This window comes from Chiloscyllium punctatum, chromosome 49 (assembly GCF_047496795.1).
Source record: "Chiloscyllium punctatum isolate Juve2018m chromosome 49, sChiPun1.3, whole genome shotgun sequence".
Taxonomy (NCBI): Eukaryota; Metazoa; Chordata; class Chondrichthyes; order Orectolobiformes; family Hemiscylliidae; genus Chiloscyllium; species Chiloscyllium punctatum.
Window position 1 is genome coordinate 19,930,067 of NC_092787.1, and position 17,531 is coordinate 19,947,597.

General features: G+C 45.8%; 1 protein-coding gene across 2 annotated transcripts in view; it reads right to left on the bottom strand.

Annotated features, from left to right (window-relative positions):
* LOC140469334 (adenylate kinase isoenzyme 1-like) overlaps positions 1-17,531 on the bottom strand; it is a 158,557-nt gene that overhangs the window by 36,219 nt on the left and 104,807 nt on the right. For both annotated transcript variants that reach the window (XM_072565750.1, XM_072565753.1), the window contains one exon: positions 9,049-9,088. In XM_072565750.1, the coding sequence (XP_072421851.1) occupies positions 9,049-9,088 (40 nt within the window). The remainder of the gene's footprint in view (positions 1-9,048; positions 9,089-17,531) is intronic.

The following is a 17,531-nucleotide window of genomic DNA, read 5'->3' on the forward strand; positions in this document are numbered from 1 at the left end:
CACAACAATATTCAGTTCCATTGAGGTGAACATTTCTGAATATTGGACTGGCGAGTGCAAGCAGGCAGTGAGGGATGGTGCTTCCGCCCTGGTTGCATGACCATTCCTGATGTCATAGCACTTGGTAGTGTGGGACTGAATACCGTGGAAGAGAGACTCATTGTTCAAACCTTTTGTGCCACATCATCCTGGCTAACAGAGAAACTGGGGCAGAAATAGGCTATTCAGCCCTTTCATCCTACTCTCCCATTCAAAATGATCACGGCTGATAATCCAACTCAGTACCCCGTTCCCACTTTCTCCCCCTTTAGCCCTATGTGCTGCATCCCCTTCTCGAAAACATTCAATGTTTTGGCCTCGACCACTTCCGGTGATAGAGAATTTCCCCGCTCTCTGATTCAGGTAATTTCTCCTCATCTCAGTTTTGAATGATCTGCCCCCGTATCCTTTAACTGCTTCCCTTGGTTCTCATCTCCCCAGTCATCGGGAACATTCTTTTCTTGTCCTGTTAGAATTTTATAGGTTTCTAAGAGATCCCCTCTCAATCTTCTGAACTCCAGTGAATATAGTCCTAACTGATCCAGTTTCTCTTCGCAAAAATGTCAACTTTCAAAGAATCACAACAGTGATAATGGTGCCGATTAGCTGACAAGTTGATCTGGATGGCATAGCCATGGAGAAGGCAAGGGGGCACTATAGGCTCTGAAAGCTCCTGAGTGATTCAATAAAAGTGCAAATCTTGAACATCTTGCTGTTGTTAACGGAGAATGAGACTCTGCATAAAAGATATGCTGCTTTCAGCAATAGGAAATCAGGTCGTTATAAGTTTGGCTGATTCTCTTCAATTTCCTGTTTGTGTAGCTATTGCCTAACCCCTGTTACGTGAAATATGATAAATAAGTAAAACTTGCATTTATATAGCATCTCTCATGACCACTGACCATCCCAATGTACTTCGCTGTAGTAGACACTGTTGAAATGTAGGAAACGCGGTAACCAGTTTGCATACAGCACAGCAAACTGCAGTGTGATCTTAACCAGATAATCTGTTACAGTGACATCGATCGAGGTATAAATAAATATTGGCAAACACTGCAGGAAGAACTCTCCTGTTCTTCAAAACTGTGCCAAGGGATTTTTTAGCTTCACCTGAAAGAACAGACAGGGTCTCTCTTTAACACTGCATATGACACCATAATGCTACAGTGCTCAAAATACAGTGGGCCCCTGAAAATGCTCAAATCGTCTGGAAATTCGCTCACTGATGAGCCCATCGCAGGAGCAAACGCAGGACAGAAACAGCCTACAAATGGAGGAGTGATGGTGAGCAGGTAGGAAACTCAGTGCTGGCACTGAGGCAGTCCATGGGGGGGGGGGGGGGGGGGGGTTGGGCCTTCTGGAAGGCTGGAGCTTACCGTCCAGGGACTGAGAGTCGGTGGGAAGGTGGGGGGGGGGGTTTGCCAGATCCGGGAGCTGAATTCCTGCGATGGAGGTGCAAGGGGCAGCGAGAGCTGGCTTTGGCCAGAACCTGGGAGGCTTTTGAAAGGGCAGCTGTTTACATTTCATATCAACTGGAGGTTGACAAGGAAGATGGAGGGAGAGGTAGCAGCAGGAAGGTTTAGAGAAGGAGGTGGAGGTTTCGGGAGGTGGGTGTGGACGGGAGAAGATGTGACAGGAGTAAGAGGCTACAAGAGGGGATGGGGAAAGGGGGGGGATGGAGGCTGCAACAAAGAGGAAGCGGTTTGAACCTGTCAACTAAGGAATACACTGTTAACTGGAATTCAAGAAACCCTGTTAATCACTGAGGTAATAAATTCCTTGTGAATCAATGTGGAATATCAGGTTTAGGGCTACATATAAAAGCTATCATACTTGATTAAAAATGTTGTGGATCACACTGAAATGAACACCATCAATTGTTACGCTTAACTTTGAGATTGAAATCAAAGATGCAGTAAATAAGGTTGGAATTGATTGGTTAAAAAGTTCCAGATTGATGCACGTGCAATGGAGACAATTTAATAGTGAAGTCACCAGTCTGTGAAAGGTGTATTTTGGGTGATGGCTTTTCGTGAATAGAAATGCAATAAGTTGGATACAAAATTGGCTATCGAAGACAGAGGGTAGTTGTGGAAGTGTGTTTTTCTGACCCGAGATCTGTGACCAGTGGTGTTCTGCAAGGATCAGTGCTGGGACCTCTGTTGTTTGTAATACTAATAAATGATTCGGATGTAAATGTAGGTGACCCGATTAGAAAGTCTGCAGATGAAACAAAAATTGGTAGAGTTGTGCATAGTGAGGAAGGCTGTCATAGGATACAGCAGGATATAGATCAGCTGCAAAGTTCGGCAGAGAAATGGCAGATCCAGTTTAATCTGGACAAGTGTAAGGTGATGCATATTGGGAGGACAAGATGAAAATGTAGAGTGAATGACAGGACCTTTAGTAGCATTGATATACAGAGGGAGCTCGGGATATATGTTCTGTAACTCCCGAAAGTGGATCAGGTGGAAAAGAAGGCAGAGGGCATGCTTGCCTTCACTGGTCGGGGCACAGAGTATAAAAGTTGGCAAGTCTTGTTGCAGCTGTATAAAACTTTAGTCAGGCCACATTTGGAGTACTGTGTGCAGTTCTGGTCAGCACACTACAGGAAGGATGAGAAGGCTCGAAGAGGTTTAACAGAATGGGAGTATATTAGCTATAAGGAGAGGTTGGACAAAAATGGATTATTTTCACTAGAGTTTTGGAGTCTGAGGGGTGATCTGATAGAAGTATATAAAATTATGAGAGGCACGGACAGGGTGAAGAGTTGGAGTCTTTGTCCCGAGGGCGGAAATATGAAAGACCAGGGGGTGTAGGTTTAAGATCCGAAGGGGAAGGTTTAAAAGGAGATGTGTGAGGCAAGTTTTTTTTTTACATAGAGGGTGGCAGGTTCCTGGGTCATGCTGTCAGAGGAGGTGGTAGATGCAGATAGTACAATAGCAACATTTACAAGACACTTAGACAGACAATGGACAGGCAGGGATTAGAGGGATACAGGCCATGTGCAGTCAGATGGGATTGGTTTATAATGGCATCATGGCCAGTACAGACCTGCTGGGCTGAAGGGCCTGTTCCTGTGCTATACTGTCTTGTGTTCCATGCTGCCTGGAGAGTCAGAGACTTGTCCTTTCTGCTCCTAACTTTGCAGCATAGCAGACAATGAAGGCAGCTTTCTACAATTATGAAGGGATCTTGATCAAATGAGTCAATGGGCAGAAAAATGGCAGATGGAGTTCAGTCTCAATAAATGTGAGGTATTGCATTTTGGTACAACAAATAATAGCAGGATTTATACAATTAATGGTAGGGCCTTGGGTAGTGCTGTAGGACAGACAGACCTGGGGTTCAAGTATATAATTCTTTGAAGTTTGTATCACATATAGACAGGGTGGTTAAAAAGGCATTTAGGAGGCTTGCTTTCATTGCCCAGACCTTTGAGTATGGAGTTGGGAAGTCATGTTGAGGTTGTACAGGATATTGGTGAGGCCTCTTCTGGAATACGATGTCCAGTTCTGGTCACCCTGTTACAGGAAGGATATTCTAAAATTGGAGAGGGCTCAGAAGAAATTACCAGGATGTTGCTGGGTATGGAAAGTCTGAGTCATAAAGAAAGGCTGGGACTCTTTCACTGGAGTGTCAGAGGTCGTGAGATGTCCTTATAGAAGTTTATAAACTCACAAGGGGTATAGGTAGAGTTAATGGTAGGTGTCTTTGCCCTAGGATGGGGGACTTCAAGGCTGGGGGCCACATTAAGGCGAGAGAAGAGAGATCTTTTTTTAAAAATTAAGAGACAGTTTACTTTTTTTTTTTACACAGAAGGTGGTTTGTGTGTAGAATGAACTTCCTGAGGAAGTGGTGGATGCGGACACAGTTACAACATTTAAAAGTCACTTCGATAAGTACATGAATGGGAAATGTTTGAAGGGATATGGACCATGAGCAGGCGGGTGGGACTAGTTTAGTTGGACCAAACATAATCCCAAACTACACTAGTCCCACCTGGGACTGTTTCCCAATCCCTGCCCACAATGAGCTTAATTCAAGAAATACTCAGCTCGATGGAGAAACTGGTGGTGAGCTGTGGCTTCAATCCTTTTCACCATTTCACTTCAACGCATCAAATCAGTTACAAGATGTCCTTGATTTAAATCTCATCTGGTCAAAGATCTTGCATAGCAGTGAGTGAGCAGAGTGCAGGTAACCACAGTGACACCACTGTGTCACCCTCGATGACTACAGGCCTTTAAAAATAAAAATGTTATTCTTAAAACGGTCCTGCTTCTGGTGTCAGGAGCCTGCTGAGTGAGGCAGACCAGTCAGTTATTATAGGGATGTCAGCTCCTGGTAATGAGGATGAGGCAGACTATGGGACCAAGTTGAATTAATCCATTTAAGTTCAGATTTGTCACACACACTCCCACACAAATAAATGCTCTCTCACACACACAGATATCCCACGATGTCTCCACTCCAGTTTGAGGCCAGTAAAGGAACTGGATTTCATATACAGACAGACACAAATTGCCAATGCTGCTTGGATGAATTCCTGGAGGTTTATTTTGGATCTCCACTTCAATTATGTCTGTAACTAATAAATGGGGAAGTGTTCAGGAAAGTGCAGATTAAAAGGAACTTAATACAGATGCTCATGTATTTCTCTCTCTCTCTCTCTGTCTTTGACAACAGGGCATTCATTCTGTTACTCTGGAAATGGAAGGGAACACATGGCAGGTACAGACAGTAGGGATTGAGTGAAGCCCTAATAGAGTATAGAGGTAGTAGCAGTATACTCAAGAGAAATCAGGAGAGCAGAAAGGGGGCAGGAGATAGCTTTGGCAATAGGGTTATGGAGAATCCAAAGGATTTCTACAAATACATCAAAAATAAATAAGAGCAACTAGGGAGAGAATAGGGCTCCCTAAAGATCAGAAAGGCTGCCTATGTGTGGGAATGTAGGAGATGGGTGAGTATTTTGCACCAGTGTTTATTATGGAGAAGGATATAGAAGATAGACAATGTGGAGAAATAGGTAGTGATATCCGGAAAAGTGTCCATATTACAGAGGAGGTGGGGCTGGAAGTTTTAAAACACAAAAGGTGGACAAATCCCCAGGACCTGATCAGGTGTACCCTAGAACTCTGTGGGAAGCTAGGGAAGTGATTGCTGGGCCTCTTGCTGAGATATTTGTATCATCGATAGTCACAGGTGAGGTGCCGGAAGACTGGAGGTTGGCAAACGTGGTGCCACTGTTTAAGAAGGTGGTAAGGACAAGCCAGGGAACTATAGACCAGTGAGCCTGACCTCGGTGGTGGGCAAGTTGTTGGAGGGAATCCTGAGGGACAGGATGTACATGTATTTGGAAAGGCAAGGACTGATTCGGGATAGTCAGCATGGCTTTGTGTGTGGGAAATCATGTCTCACTAACTTGACAGTTTTTTGAAGAAGTGATGAAGAAGATTGAGTGCAGAGTGGTGGACACTCGACAAGGTTCCCCATGGGTGACTGGTGATCAAGGTTAGATCTCATGGAATACAGGGAGAACTAGCCAATTGGATACAGAACTGGCTCAAAGGTAGAAGACAGAGGGTGGTGGTGGAGGGTTGTTTTTCAGACTGGAGGCCTGTGACCAGTGGAGTGCCACAAGGATCGGTGCTGGGTCCACTGCTTCTTGTCATCTATTTAAAAGATTTGGATGTGAATTCAGAAGGGATGGTCAGTAAGTTTGCAGATGAAAATAAAATTAGTGGTGTAATGTACGGCAAAGAGGATACCTTGATCAGATGAGCCGAGGAGTGTCAGATGGAGTTTGATCTAGATTAATGTGAGGTATTGCATTTTGGTAAGGCAAATTAGGGCAGGACTTGTACTCTTAATAGTAAGGTTCTGGGTTGCTGAACAGAGACTTGTGTGCAGGGCCATACTTCCTTGGAAATGGAGTCACAGGTAGACAGGGTAGTGAAGAGTGCATTTGCCACACATGCCTTTATTGGGCAGTGCATTGAGTATAGGAATTGGGGAGGTCATGTTGCGGCAGTCAAGCACATTGATTAGGTCACATTTGGAATACAGTCGGTTCTGCTGTAAACGTGTTTTTCTTCAATGCAAATTGGCTTTAATACAATTGAAGAATTTAGACCATTATTTCCAGAACATGAACTTTCCTTATTGGCTATTATGTGTTTTGGCCCCATTAGTTTAAACACTGTGGTTCCTGCATGATTTTCCTGGATCTGAACTGTCATGTTATACCAGAACTGACTGGAAAATTTAAAAATCACACAACACCAGGTTATAATCCAACAGGTTTATTTTCAATCACAAGCTTTCCAAGTGCTGTCCCTTCGTCAGGTAGGAAGCTTGTACTTTCAAATAAACCTGTTGGACTATAACCTGGAGTCATGTGATTTTTAACTTTGTCCACCCCAGTCCAACACTGTCTCTTGCACTGCTACAGAAGAGATATTGTTAAACTTGGAAGAGTTCAGAAAAGATTTATAAGGATGTTACCAGGGTTGGAGGGTTTGAGCTGTAGGGAGAGGTTGAATAGAGTGGGGCTGTTTTCCCTGGAGTGTCGTAGGCTGAGGGGTGACCTTATAGAGGTTTACAAAGTCATGAGGGGCATGGACAGGATAAATAGGGGGTGGGGGAGTCCAGAACTAGAGAGCATAGGTTAAACATGAGAGGAGAAAAGGTGCAAAAAGGGACCTAACGGACAACTTGTTCACAGAGAGGTGTGTGTATGGAATGAGCTGCCAGGGGAAGTGGTGGAGGCTGGTACAATTACAGCATTTAAGAGGCATCAAGATGGGTACATGAATAGGAAGGGTTTGGAGGGATATGGGCAGGTGCTGGCAAATGGGACTAGATTAATTGAGGATAGACGAGTTGGACCAAAGGGTCTCTTTCTGTGTTCTACATCGCTATGACTCTATGACCCTCAGGGGAAATTTGGTCAGACAGCCTTCCAGATGGGGCATATATCCCCATCAGATATCCCTCCTTGCTTTCTCTCTCAGAGTATCTGAGCATGCATGCTGTGTCTTTGCCTTTGTGTGTTTCAATGGACATTCCTGTGTGTATGCACCTGCCTGTGAATGTGCATATGTATGTATGCACGCACGTGCCTGTGAACGCATGTGTGTGTGCATGTGTGTGCACATGCCTGTGAGTGTGTGTGTGTGTGTGTGTGTGTGTGTGCGCGCACATGTGCCTGTGAATGCATGTGTGTGTACAAGTGCCTGTGAATGATTGTGTGTGCACGTGCCTGTGAATGCGTATGTGTGTGTGCACGTGCTTGTGAATGCGTATGTGTGTGTGCACGTGCCTGTGAATGCGCGTGTGTGCGTGCACGTAGTGAATGTGTGTGTGCATGCACGTGCCCGTGAATGCGTGTGTGTGTGTATGAGTGCATGTGCATGCATGTGCCTGTCAATGCGTGTGTGTGCATGTGTGTCTGTGTGTATGCATGCGTGCACGTGCTTGTGAATGCGCGTGTGCATGAGCGTGCACACGCCTGTGAATGCGCGTGTGTGCGCATATGCATGCACATGCCTGTGAATGCAAGTGTGTGTGCGCGTGTGCGTGCATGTGCCTGTGAATGCAAGTGTGTGTGCGCGTGTGCGTGCATGTGCCTGTGAATGCAAGTGTGTGTGCGTGTGCGCGTGCCTGTGAACGCAAGTGTGTGTGCGTGTGCGCGTGCCTGTGAATGCAAGTGTGTGTGCGTGTGCGCGTGCCTGTGAATGCAAGTGTGTGTGTGCATGCACGTGCCTGTGAATCAAGTGTGTGCGCGCGTGCCTGTGAGTGCAAGTGTGTGCGCGCGCGTGTGCTTGCCTGTGAATGCAAGTGTGTGTGTGCATGCACGTGCCTGTGAATCAAGTGTGTGCGCGCGTGCCTGTGAATGCAAGTGTGTGCGTGTGCGTGCACGTGCCTGTGAATGCAAGTGTGTGCGTGCGCGTGTGCGTGCACGTGCCTGTGAATGCAAGTGTGCACATGCCTGTGAATGAGTGTGCGCACGCGCGGCTGTGAATGCATGTGTGCGTGCACGCACGTGCCTGTGAATGCATGTGCACGCGCACGTGCCTGTGAATGAGTGTGTGTGTGTGCACGTGCCTGTGAATGTGTGTGTGCGCGCTCGCGCAGCTGTGAATGCATGTGTGCACGTATGTGCCTGTGAATGCATGTGTGTGTGTGCCTGTGAATGCGTGTGTGTGCACGTGCGTGCACGTGAATGCGCGTGTGTGTGTGCATATGTGCCTGTGAATGCATGTGTATGTGCCTGTGAATGCATGTGCGCGTGCACGTGACTATGAATGCGTGCGCGCGTGCACGTGCCGTGAATGCATGTGCGCGTGTGCACGTGCCTGTGAATGCGTGCACGCATGCACGTGCCTGTGAATGCATGTGTGTGCGCGCACGTGCCTGTGAATGCATGTGTGTGCGTGAGTGTGCGCGCACGTGCATGTCTGTCGGTGTGTAGATATTTTCTAAGTATTCCTATTGGGCTGAGCGAAGGTGCTGGTGACTGGCTGGGTATCATCAAATTCCATCCACCATCAATATCCATGCCTCCTCGTAGTCTGTGTTCACTCTGCAGGTCCTGCCTGAGCCTCAGTGAGAGGGGAAGTGCACAAGTAGGGGTCTCAGTTGGTGACAGGCTCTGGATCAATGGGATCTTCACCATCCCTCCCCCCCTCTCAGACAGACTGTAGGCCTCAGCATCTCCAGACAGACAGGACCAGGGGCCATCACTGAGCAGAGTGTGAGGGAGCTGCAGCCAGCGCCTGAATTGGGACCATAACTTGCAGCAAGAGGACACAGAGGAGAGTGGGTCATTCATTGAAATGGGATCAAAGTTATTCTTAAAAGCAGCCTCAGGTGATCAAAAGGAGCACAATCTGAAATTAAAGTTGCACAGACACAGCTAAAACACGCTCTCTTGCTTTTCCATGAGTAACATTTCAGTCCTGGTCTGTCCGAACAGGATTCTTTCAGAGATGGAGTCATTACCTGCCATTGCAATGTCCTCTGTGGGTGATGAGTCTTCCGTCTAAAACAGAAAAAGGAAACAAAACAAAACAAAACAGGTTTTAATTCACTCCTCCCTTTCAAAGCTAATCTTTTCAGAATTCCTGCATGAACCTGCGATTTGAGAGTGTGTGCTAGCAAATGCAATTGGTGCACATGGAGACATTCACAAACCCTGCTCTAAGTCATTGAGAAGGGCACCTTAAGCAGCATCAGCGATCAGCTGCCCCAGGCACACTTTGTGCTGTCAAGGGTAGGCCCCTGTTTGCAGAATCTGAAGGAAGACCGCACTGCTACCAGGCCGGGAGCTTACTGAGCATGTGCAGGCTGCCACACTACTGCACTTGAGGAGTTATGTTTAAAAAATAAAATCCATGCAACCGCAACTCTCCCATTTAAAAAAAACCCTTTCCTCAACCCTTTATTTCATCAGGTTTAATGTTTTGATGGGCAGAAGACACCTACCTCATTTATAATAATTTTTTAGCCAATCTGCTCAGATGTGAAGCAGATGGAACTTGAACCTGTGCATCCTGGCTCAGAGGTAGAGACACTACCACTGCACCACAACAGCCCCACCTGTCTTGCTTTAAGCTGATCTCTTCTGGTCTTGGGAATTAAACCTGGGTGTACAGTGGAGGGTGATCGCTCCTCATGAACAATGATGGTTTTTAAGCTTGTTGGTTGAAAGGATCCCTTTTCAAATGATCATAAATTCCTTCCCCCGACAAGTTAAATGACAGTACTGTATATATTGTGCACATTTCTGTATGTCAAGTTCATCAATTCTATTAAGATAACAAACAGGGCATATTGTCTAATATTGTGAAAGTCAATCCAATGCAGTGGTAACCATACAGGGTCAGCAATTCCTCACCATCTGGCACCTCTCTGCTCATTCCTGTTGCATCCATTCAGTGTAACCTTTCACTAACCTCGTACTCTTAATTTTTTTTTTCTTCTTTTTTTTTTCCTTTTTAACTCCCACACTACCGCCTAACTGTGGTAGTGCTTATTTTTCCCCAGCACCCATGGTGTGCGTGCAGGTGTGAAACACAGTGAGAGGCACAAGGTGCACGAATCTTTATTCAATTGCCACCACCAGGAAAATAGGAAAAACACCCGAGTGGCCAGTGACAAGCACTGCCCTTCAAACCAAAGGGCAATGCTGTGTGAACCTCGTACTCTTAACTGTGTCTGGTCATGCTGTAGGTGGGCAGATCTTTCTCCCTCACACACAAAAAAAACTGGAGCAAGAGTTGGCCATTCGGCCCTTTGAGCCTGTTCCATCATTCATTATAACCATGGCTGATCAGTTCCCTGTTCTCCCTATACCCATTGATCCCTTTCGCCCCAAGAACAATCTCAATGCTTTGGCCTCAGCTGCTTTTCTTGTGGCGGAGAATTCCACAGGCTCCCCACTCTCTGGGCGAGAACATTCCTCCTCATCTCAGTGCTAACTGGCTGACCTCATATCCCAGCCCTTGGCCATTCTTGGCCGTTGTGCTGAAATGATGGCTGGTACATCAATACTGCACAGACTTTACTCTGTGCCTAACCTGTGTCACTGCAGCACTGACTTCATTTTGGGGACTCCCTGGAAAGTCCACACAAACTGTGAACTGCATCCACCTTGATCCCTAGAATGTGACTCATTTAGTCCCTGTACACCAGTGTAATAAGCTGATTGGAAACAGAAAATGGGATTGCAGAAAGAAATTGTCAAAAAAAAAGGGAAATTTTCATAACCCCACACAACCAAAGCAGGATTTGCTATACTCAGTCATTGTACAGCATCATGTATGTCTGTGACCATTTGTTCCTGACTAACTCCTCAAAGCTAGGTTGCTTCGACAGAGAGGTTTGTCTTATGGGCAGAGATTGAGCCATTTAGCCCCCTACTCTCTGGAGTTTAGAGAAATGAGAGGAGATCTAAGACGTTAAAGCAGATTGGCAAAGTATACGTAGAGAGAATGTCTCCTCATCTGGAGTGATCCAGAACGGTAGATTTAAAACAGAGATGAGGAGAAATTAATTCTCTCAGAGTCATGAATTTATGGAATTCACTGCCTGAGAGTGCAGTGGAATTGAATAAATTTAAAGGAGGAGGTAAACAGATTTTTAATAACGGGTTGAAGGGTTTTGGGAAGCAGGCAGGAAAGTGGAGTTGAGACAGGAGATGAGATCAGTCATGATCGTGTTAAATGCTGGAGCAGACTGGAGGGGCTGAATGGCCTCCTCTTGTTCTAACGTTCTCAGAGAACCCTCCTTCAGCATCTGATGCAGAGAATCATTACTTTTAGAAGTTCATTGAGGGAAATATAGATATCCATCACCCATCATTGTTAGAGCCTCACATGTATTACCATCTGTCCTCAAGTCACTAAATGCCTTTTTTAAAAATGGGCATCTAAATCAATGCTGCATTTGAGTGAACCCCAGTAATAACAATAGCGACGAACACCTTCAATTAGGAATGCTGCTTCAGTGTTGATAATTAAGTTTTTAAAGCAGAGTGCTGAGTGAACCACTTCTCTCTGTTTAGCACAATTAGAATCAGGAAGCTGTGTCCTTCCCTGGCCATTTCAACATCAACACAACACCTAGGTTACTGCAGAAATCTGAAATTAAAACAAAACACAACAATTCTGAAGAAGATCATAACAAAGTCAAAACTTTGACTCTGTTTCTCTCTCCACAGATGTTGCCAGACAAAGTTTCTCCAACACTTTGTATTCATTTCAACATCGACTTGATTAGAGTCTTGAGAATTTGCAGAGGTAATAGGTTTAACACAGCTTCCCCAGTTTTATTGTTAACCGAATATTTTAAATCTGAAAGCCTGTGTGTTAACTACATCTATTCGACAGAGCACACATCTGACTCTATGGTGATTTTGAGTTATAGAGTCTTAGAGTCATAGAGACGTACAGCATGGAAACAGACCCTTCGGTCCAACTCGTTCATGCCGTCCAGATATCCCAACCCAATCTAGTCCCACCTGCCAGCACCCTGCCCATATCCTTCCAAACCTTTCCTATTCATATACCCATCCAGATGCCTTTTAAATGTTGCAATTGTACCAGCCTCCACCACTTCCTCTGGCAGCTCATTCCATACACACACCACCCTCTGTCTGAAAACGTTGTCCCTTAGGTCCCTTTTATATCTTTCCCCTCTCACCCTAAACCTATGCCCTCTAGTTCTGGACTCCCCGACCCCAGGGAAAGGACTTTGCCTATTTACCCTATCCATGCCCCTCATGATTTTGTAAACCTCTATAAGGTCACCCCTCAGCCTCCAACGCTCCAGGGAAAACAGCCCCAGCCTGTTCAGCCTCTCCCTATAGCTCAAATCCTCCAACCCTGGCAACATCCTTGTAAATCTTTTCTGAACCCTTTCACATTTTACAACATCTTTCCGATAGGAAGAAGACCACAATTGCACGCAATATTCCAACAGTGGCCTAACCAATGTCCTGTACAGCCACAACATGACCTCCCAACTCCTGTACTCAATACTCTGACCAATAAAGGAAAGCATACCAAACGCTGCCTTCACTATCCTATCTACCTGCGACTCCACTTTCAAAGAGCTATAAACCTGCACTCCAAGGTCTCTTTGTTCAGCAACACTCCCTAGGACCTTACCACCAAGTGTATAAGTCCTGCTAAGATTTGCTTTCGCAAAATGCAGCACTTCGCATTTATGTAAATTAAACTCCATCTGCCACTCCTCAGCCCACTGGCTCATCAGATCATGAGCCCATTGTAATCTGAGGTAACCCTCTTCCCTGTCCACTACCCCTCCAATTTTAGTGTCATCTGCAAACTTATTAATGAGACATCTTAAGAGTTAATTGACTGAAGCATCAATCAGGCAATGCAAAAAGCACCAGGCTCCCGTGCTGGAGTTAAAGCTACACTGCGTGCTCACATAAAGGTTACCAGCAGCAGGTGCCTCCCTCAAGATGCCACATGTTACAGTTCTCAAAACTGCTCTTGAAATGCTGGAGTCAGACAGCTGGCCCGATCAGGTTTGCCTTCATGTTCCAGGTCTCACTTTCCAAACGCGTCCCCTGGAGAGATCTGCTGACTCTGCAGTCCCCACCACCACTACCACCTTTCACATTCACCACTTTGGAAAGTTGTCATGCAGGACAAAATAATTCCTGAACCACTTCCCATTCTGCAGTGACCTCTTCGGCTCTTTCAAAGTGGAGGGTAATGTCTAGTTTTTTTGGGGTGGGGGGGGTGGGGATGAAGTGATTTATTTCCAGGACACAATTTTCAATCTGGGGAACCTGACTCTCAGATAATTTCACATCTCCAGCCTACATCACATCTGCTTCACTCACGTCATGGCACGGTCTTCATACATTAATGCCCTGACGGGATTATCAATCAGCTTGACAGAGGAGGAGGTTAACAGTCTCAATAAACAGGGAGAAAGTGAGGACTGCAGATGCTGGAGATCAGAGTTGAGAGTGGGGTGCTGGAAAAGCACAGCAGGTCAGGCAGCATCTGAGGAGCAGGAGAATTGATGTTTCAGGCAAGAACCCTTCACCAGGAAGGCTCCTGCCTGAAATATCGATTCTCCTGCTCCTCGGATGCTGCCTGACCTGCTGTGCTTTTCCAGCACCACACTCTCTAGTCTCAATAAACAGCCAAGTGACCAACCTGTGAAATAAAAAGTAACCCACACGATCTGGAGGGAGAGCCTCCAGTTTCTAAAATTAAGAAGAAAACGACAAAAAAAAAACGTTAATACTCCCTGTGCCAAACCTGACGTGCACCTGAATGTACCATTTATAACCCACAGCCAGTCTGTGCGGCAATGCAAAGTACACACTCATCAATTCAGATTCTAACTGCGAAACTTTCAAAACAAAAGGGAGCGGAAAAAACCTGCCAAAAATCCTTTGATGGTTTAACAGAGGCTGAGGAGTTGGTTCCCTTGGCTACGTCATAGTCTCAGGGTGAAGGGTCAACCATTTAGGCCTGAAACAAGGAGAAACGTGGTCCCTCTGTGGGAGAGGCTGAATAGACTGGGGCTATTTTCCCTGGAGCATTGGAGGCTGAGGGGGTGACGTTATAGAGGTTTACAAAATCATGAGGGGCATGGGATGGGATAAATAGACAAGGTCATTTCCCTGGGGTGGAGGGAGTCCAGAACTACAGGGTGCAGGTTGAAGGTGAGAAGGGAAAAGATTTAAAAGGGACCCAAGGGGCAACGTTTTCACATACAGGGTGGTGTGTGTATGGAATGAGCTGCCAGAGGAAGTGGTGGAGGCTGGTACAATTACAACATTTAAAAGGCGTCAGGATGGGTGTATGAATAGGAAGGGTTTGGAGGGATATGGGCCAAGTGCTGGCAAATGGGACTGGATTTAGTTAAGCTATATGGTGGGCATGGACAAATTGGACCAAAAGATCTGTTTCTGTGCTATACTACTCTATGACAGCTGTGATTCTTTAACATCCTCAGCTTGTAGATGTTCAGTCAGTCAGCTTGGTCAAGATCAATCAATAGATTTGTGGCCAATTAGGGAATGGAGGGTGATGGGAATTGTCTGGGAAGGTGAATTAGAGATAGAAGATCAAGTGTAATCTTGTTGACTGATGGAACATGATCAACAGGCTGAGGCCTACTCCTGCTCCCAAAATCATCAGCGACCTTGCTAACGGCCTGCAGGAATATCACAGGATTGTTACAGTGCACAAGGAGGCCATTTGGCCCATCACACCTGCACTGGTTCTAACACATACTGGCCAATCTCCCACACTGCAATAGCCCAGCTGCAGTCCCTGACCTTGACCCTTTGTCCTCTGCCACCTTTAGGCAGTTTTGCAGCCTCTGCAAAGCATCTTGGGAGTGTGAAATCAGAACCTCAGCTTCAAACAGGCCCATCTCCCCATTCCCCTGGTCCGCGCTGGTGTAATCTGCACTGAAAGCTGGGGGTGGGGCTGGAATATCAATTTGCAAGTGATTCAGAATAACCTTGTCTGGCCGACACTCAATGTCATACCTTTCCAGCTGAGACCCATATATCACCTTTATAGGGTTACCATATATGCCTGACTGGGAACATGCAGTAGAACCTGGTACGATATTTTCAGCTACATCTCCAACTGCATTTGATTTCCTATGATTCGGTGAAACAAATACGTGCCAAGACTCACGTTCACGTTACACTTGGCATTCTCACAGCCTCCAGGATATTTTTATAGAAAGCTTTCATCCTTGTGGGATGAATGATAAGCCTCGACCCGCAAGGGACACGTGGCCATAGCAAACCACTTGCTCTAATCCAGTATAATTTAACCTCTTTCTCATACAAGTCACAAACACTTTCTCTAGTTAATGAGATGGCGGCATTGGGCAGGGCCCTGGTAAGGAATGTGTTAAAGTAATTGTGGGCAGCTCACCATCAATGTCAGCAGCACAAAGACTGTCCCAATCTAACAGAGGATATCCTTACTGTAGAGAGAGTACGGTGGTAGTCACTAGGCTTATATCAGGGATGGCAGGACTGCCTTATGAAGATGGAGCAGTTCGACTGGACCTATATTTATTGGAGTTTAGATTAGATTCCCCTCAGTGTGGAAACTGGCCCTTCGGCCCAACCGTGGGTGGCACGGTGGCACAGTGGTTAGCACTGCTGCCTCACAGCGTCAGAGACCCGGGTTCAGTTCCCGCCTCAGGCGACTGACTGTGTGGAGTTTGCACGTTCTCCCTGTGTCTGCGTGGGTTTCCTCCGGGTGCTCCGGTTTCCTCCCACAGTCCAAAAGATGTGCAGGGTCAGGTGAATTGACCATGCTAAATTGCCCGTAGTGTTGGGTAAGGGGTAAATGTAGGGGAATGGATGGGCTGCGCTTCGGTGGGTCGGTGTGGACTTGTTGGGCCGAAGGGCCTGTTTCCACACTGTAAGTCTAATCTAATCTAAAACCAGTCCACACCGACGAGTAACCCACCCAGTCCTATTTCCCTCTGAATGGTACACCTAACACTATGGGCAATTTAGCATAGCCAATTCATCTTTGTGACTGTGGGAGGAAACCCACACAGACATGGGGAGAATGTGCAAGCTCCAACACAGACAGTCACCTGAGGCTGGAATCGAACCTGGAACCCTGGCGTTGGGAGGCAGCAATGCTAACCACTGAGCCACCATACCACCTGCTGAGAAGGATGAGAGTGAATCTCTTTACATGTATACAATTCTAATGGGGCTGAACAGACTGGATGCGGGGGGGGGGAGGAGGAGAATCTCCTGATTTGGGGGGGAGGGGGGGGGGGGGAAAGGGGGAAGGAGTGTAGAGTCAGTGGTATCAGGTGCCTCACGATGCAGGGCCAGCCATTTCAGACAGAGAGAGAGAGAGAGATGAAAAATTTCTTTACTCAAACGGTAGTCAGTCAATCTGTGGAATTCTGCACTATTGGGAGGTCACTGAATACATTCAGAAAAAAAAAAAGAGACTGAAACTTTTCGATACAAGAGGCATCGAGTGATTTGGGGAGAGAGCTAGAATTGGGTGTTTAGATATGGGATTCGATATGGGATTCACAAGGAACAGACCGAAAGGTCCAAGTGACCCACTCCTGCTTCTCATTTCCACAGCAGCAGACACTGAAACCAGACCATCATTCAATCCCCACTTTATGCCAAATGAGCTGATTTGAGCTAACACATAGATGGCAGTGTGAACAGTTATAGCACGCCATTTGACACAACGTAACTGAATATCCAGGTAACCATGTTTTTCAATTCTTCTATTGAACGGTTATATTTTGTACAATATCAAAGTATTCCCTGTGCATATTGTAACCAAATGATGCTGTTGAGAGAAGGTATTAAATATAAGATTCCTTTAATGTTTCATTAACAATATGTTCTAGATTTGTTTTCTTCAAGTAAATAAATTAAATTGTAGCTTTTCCCTGATCTCTCCATATATGGATGAAATAAATAGTTAGAATAGATAAAAAAAAGATGGTATTGTTTATCTTTCACAAGAGCAGCATTCCTAATCCCATGTGCTCACTCTATCCCTTTTGCTACCTATCTAACCCATGCTTAAAAGTTGCTGCAATCATTAAATTCACATCACAGCCTCACAATCCTCGAGTAAAGGGGTTTCTCATACCTGGGGTCTCGTTTATATAATCTTACATCGAAGCTGCCTCTTGTTAGGCCCCTTCAAACATAGACTGGTTTCAATCTCTATCGTACCCTATGACAAGTTTAAACAGTTCCATTAAGCTAGGCCCAACTTCTTGCTTTCATTTGTGCAGTGAATCAATGCTCCATGCTCCCTTTTGTCTCAGTTTATTCTGCACAGTTACAGAGCAATGACCACTGAGGTATCCTTTGGCGCAAGAGTTGTATGATAACATAAAATGCTGGAGATCTGAGAAAGAAGCAGAGACTGCTGGAGAAACTCAGCAGCTCCAGCAGCATCTGT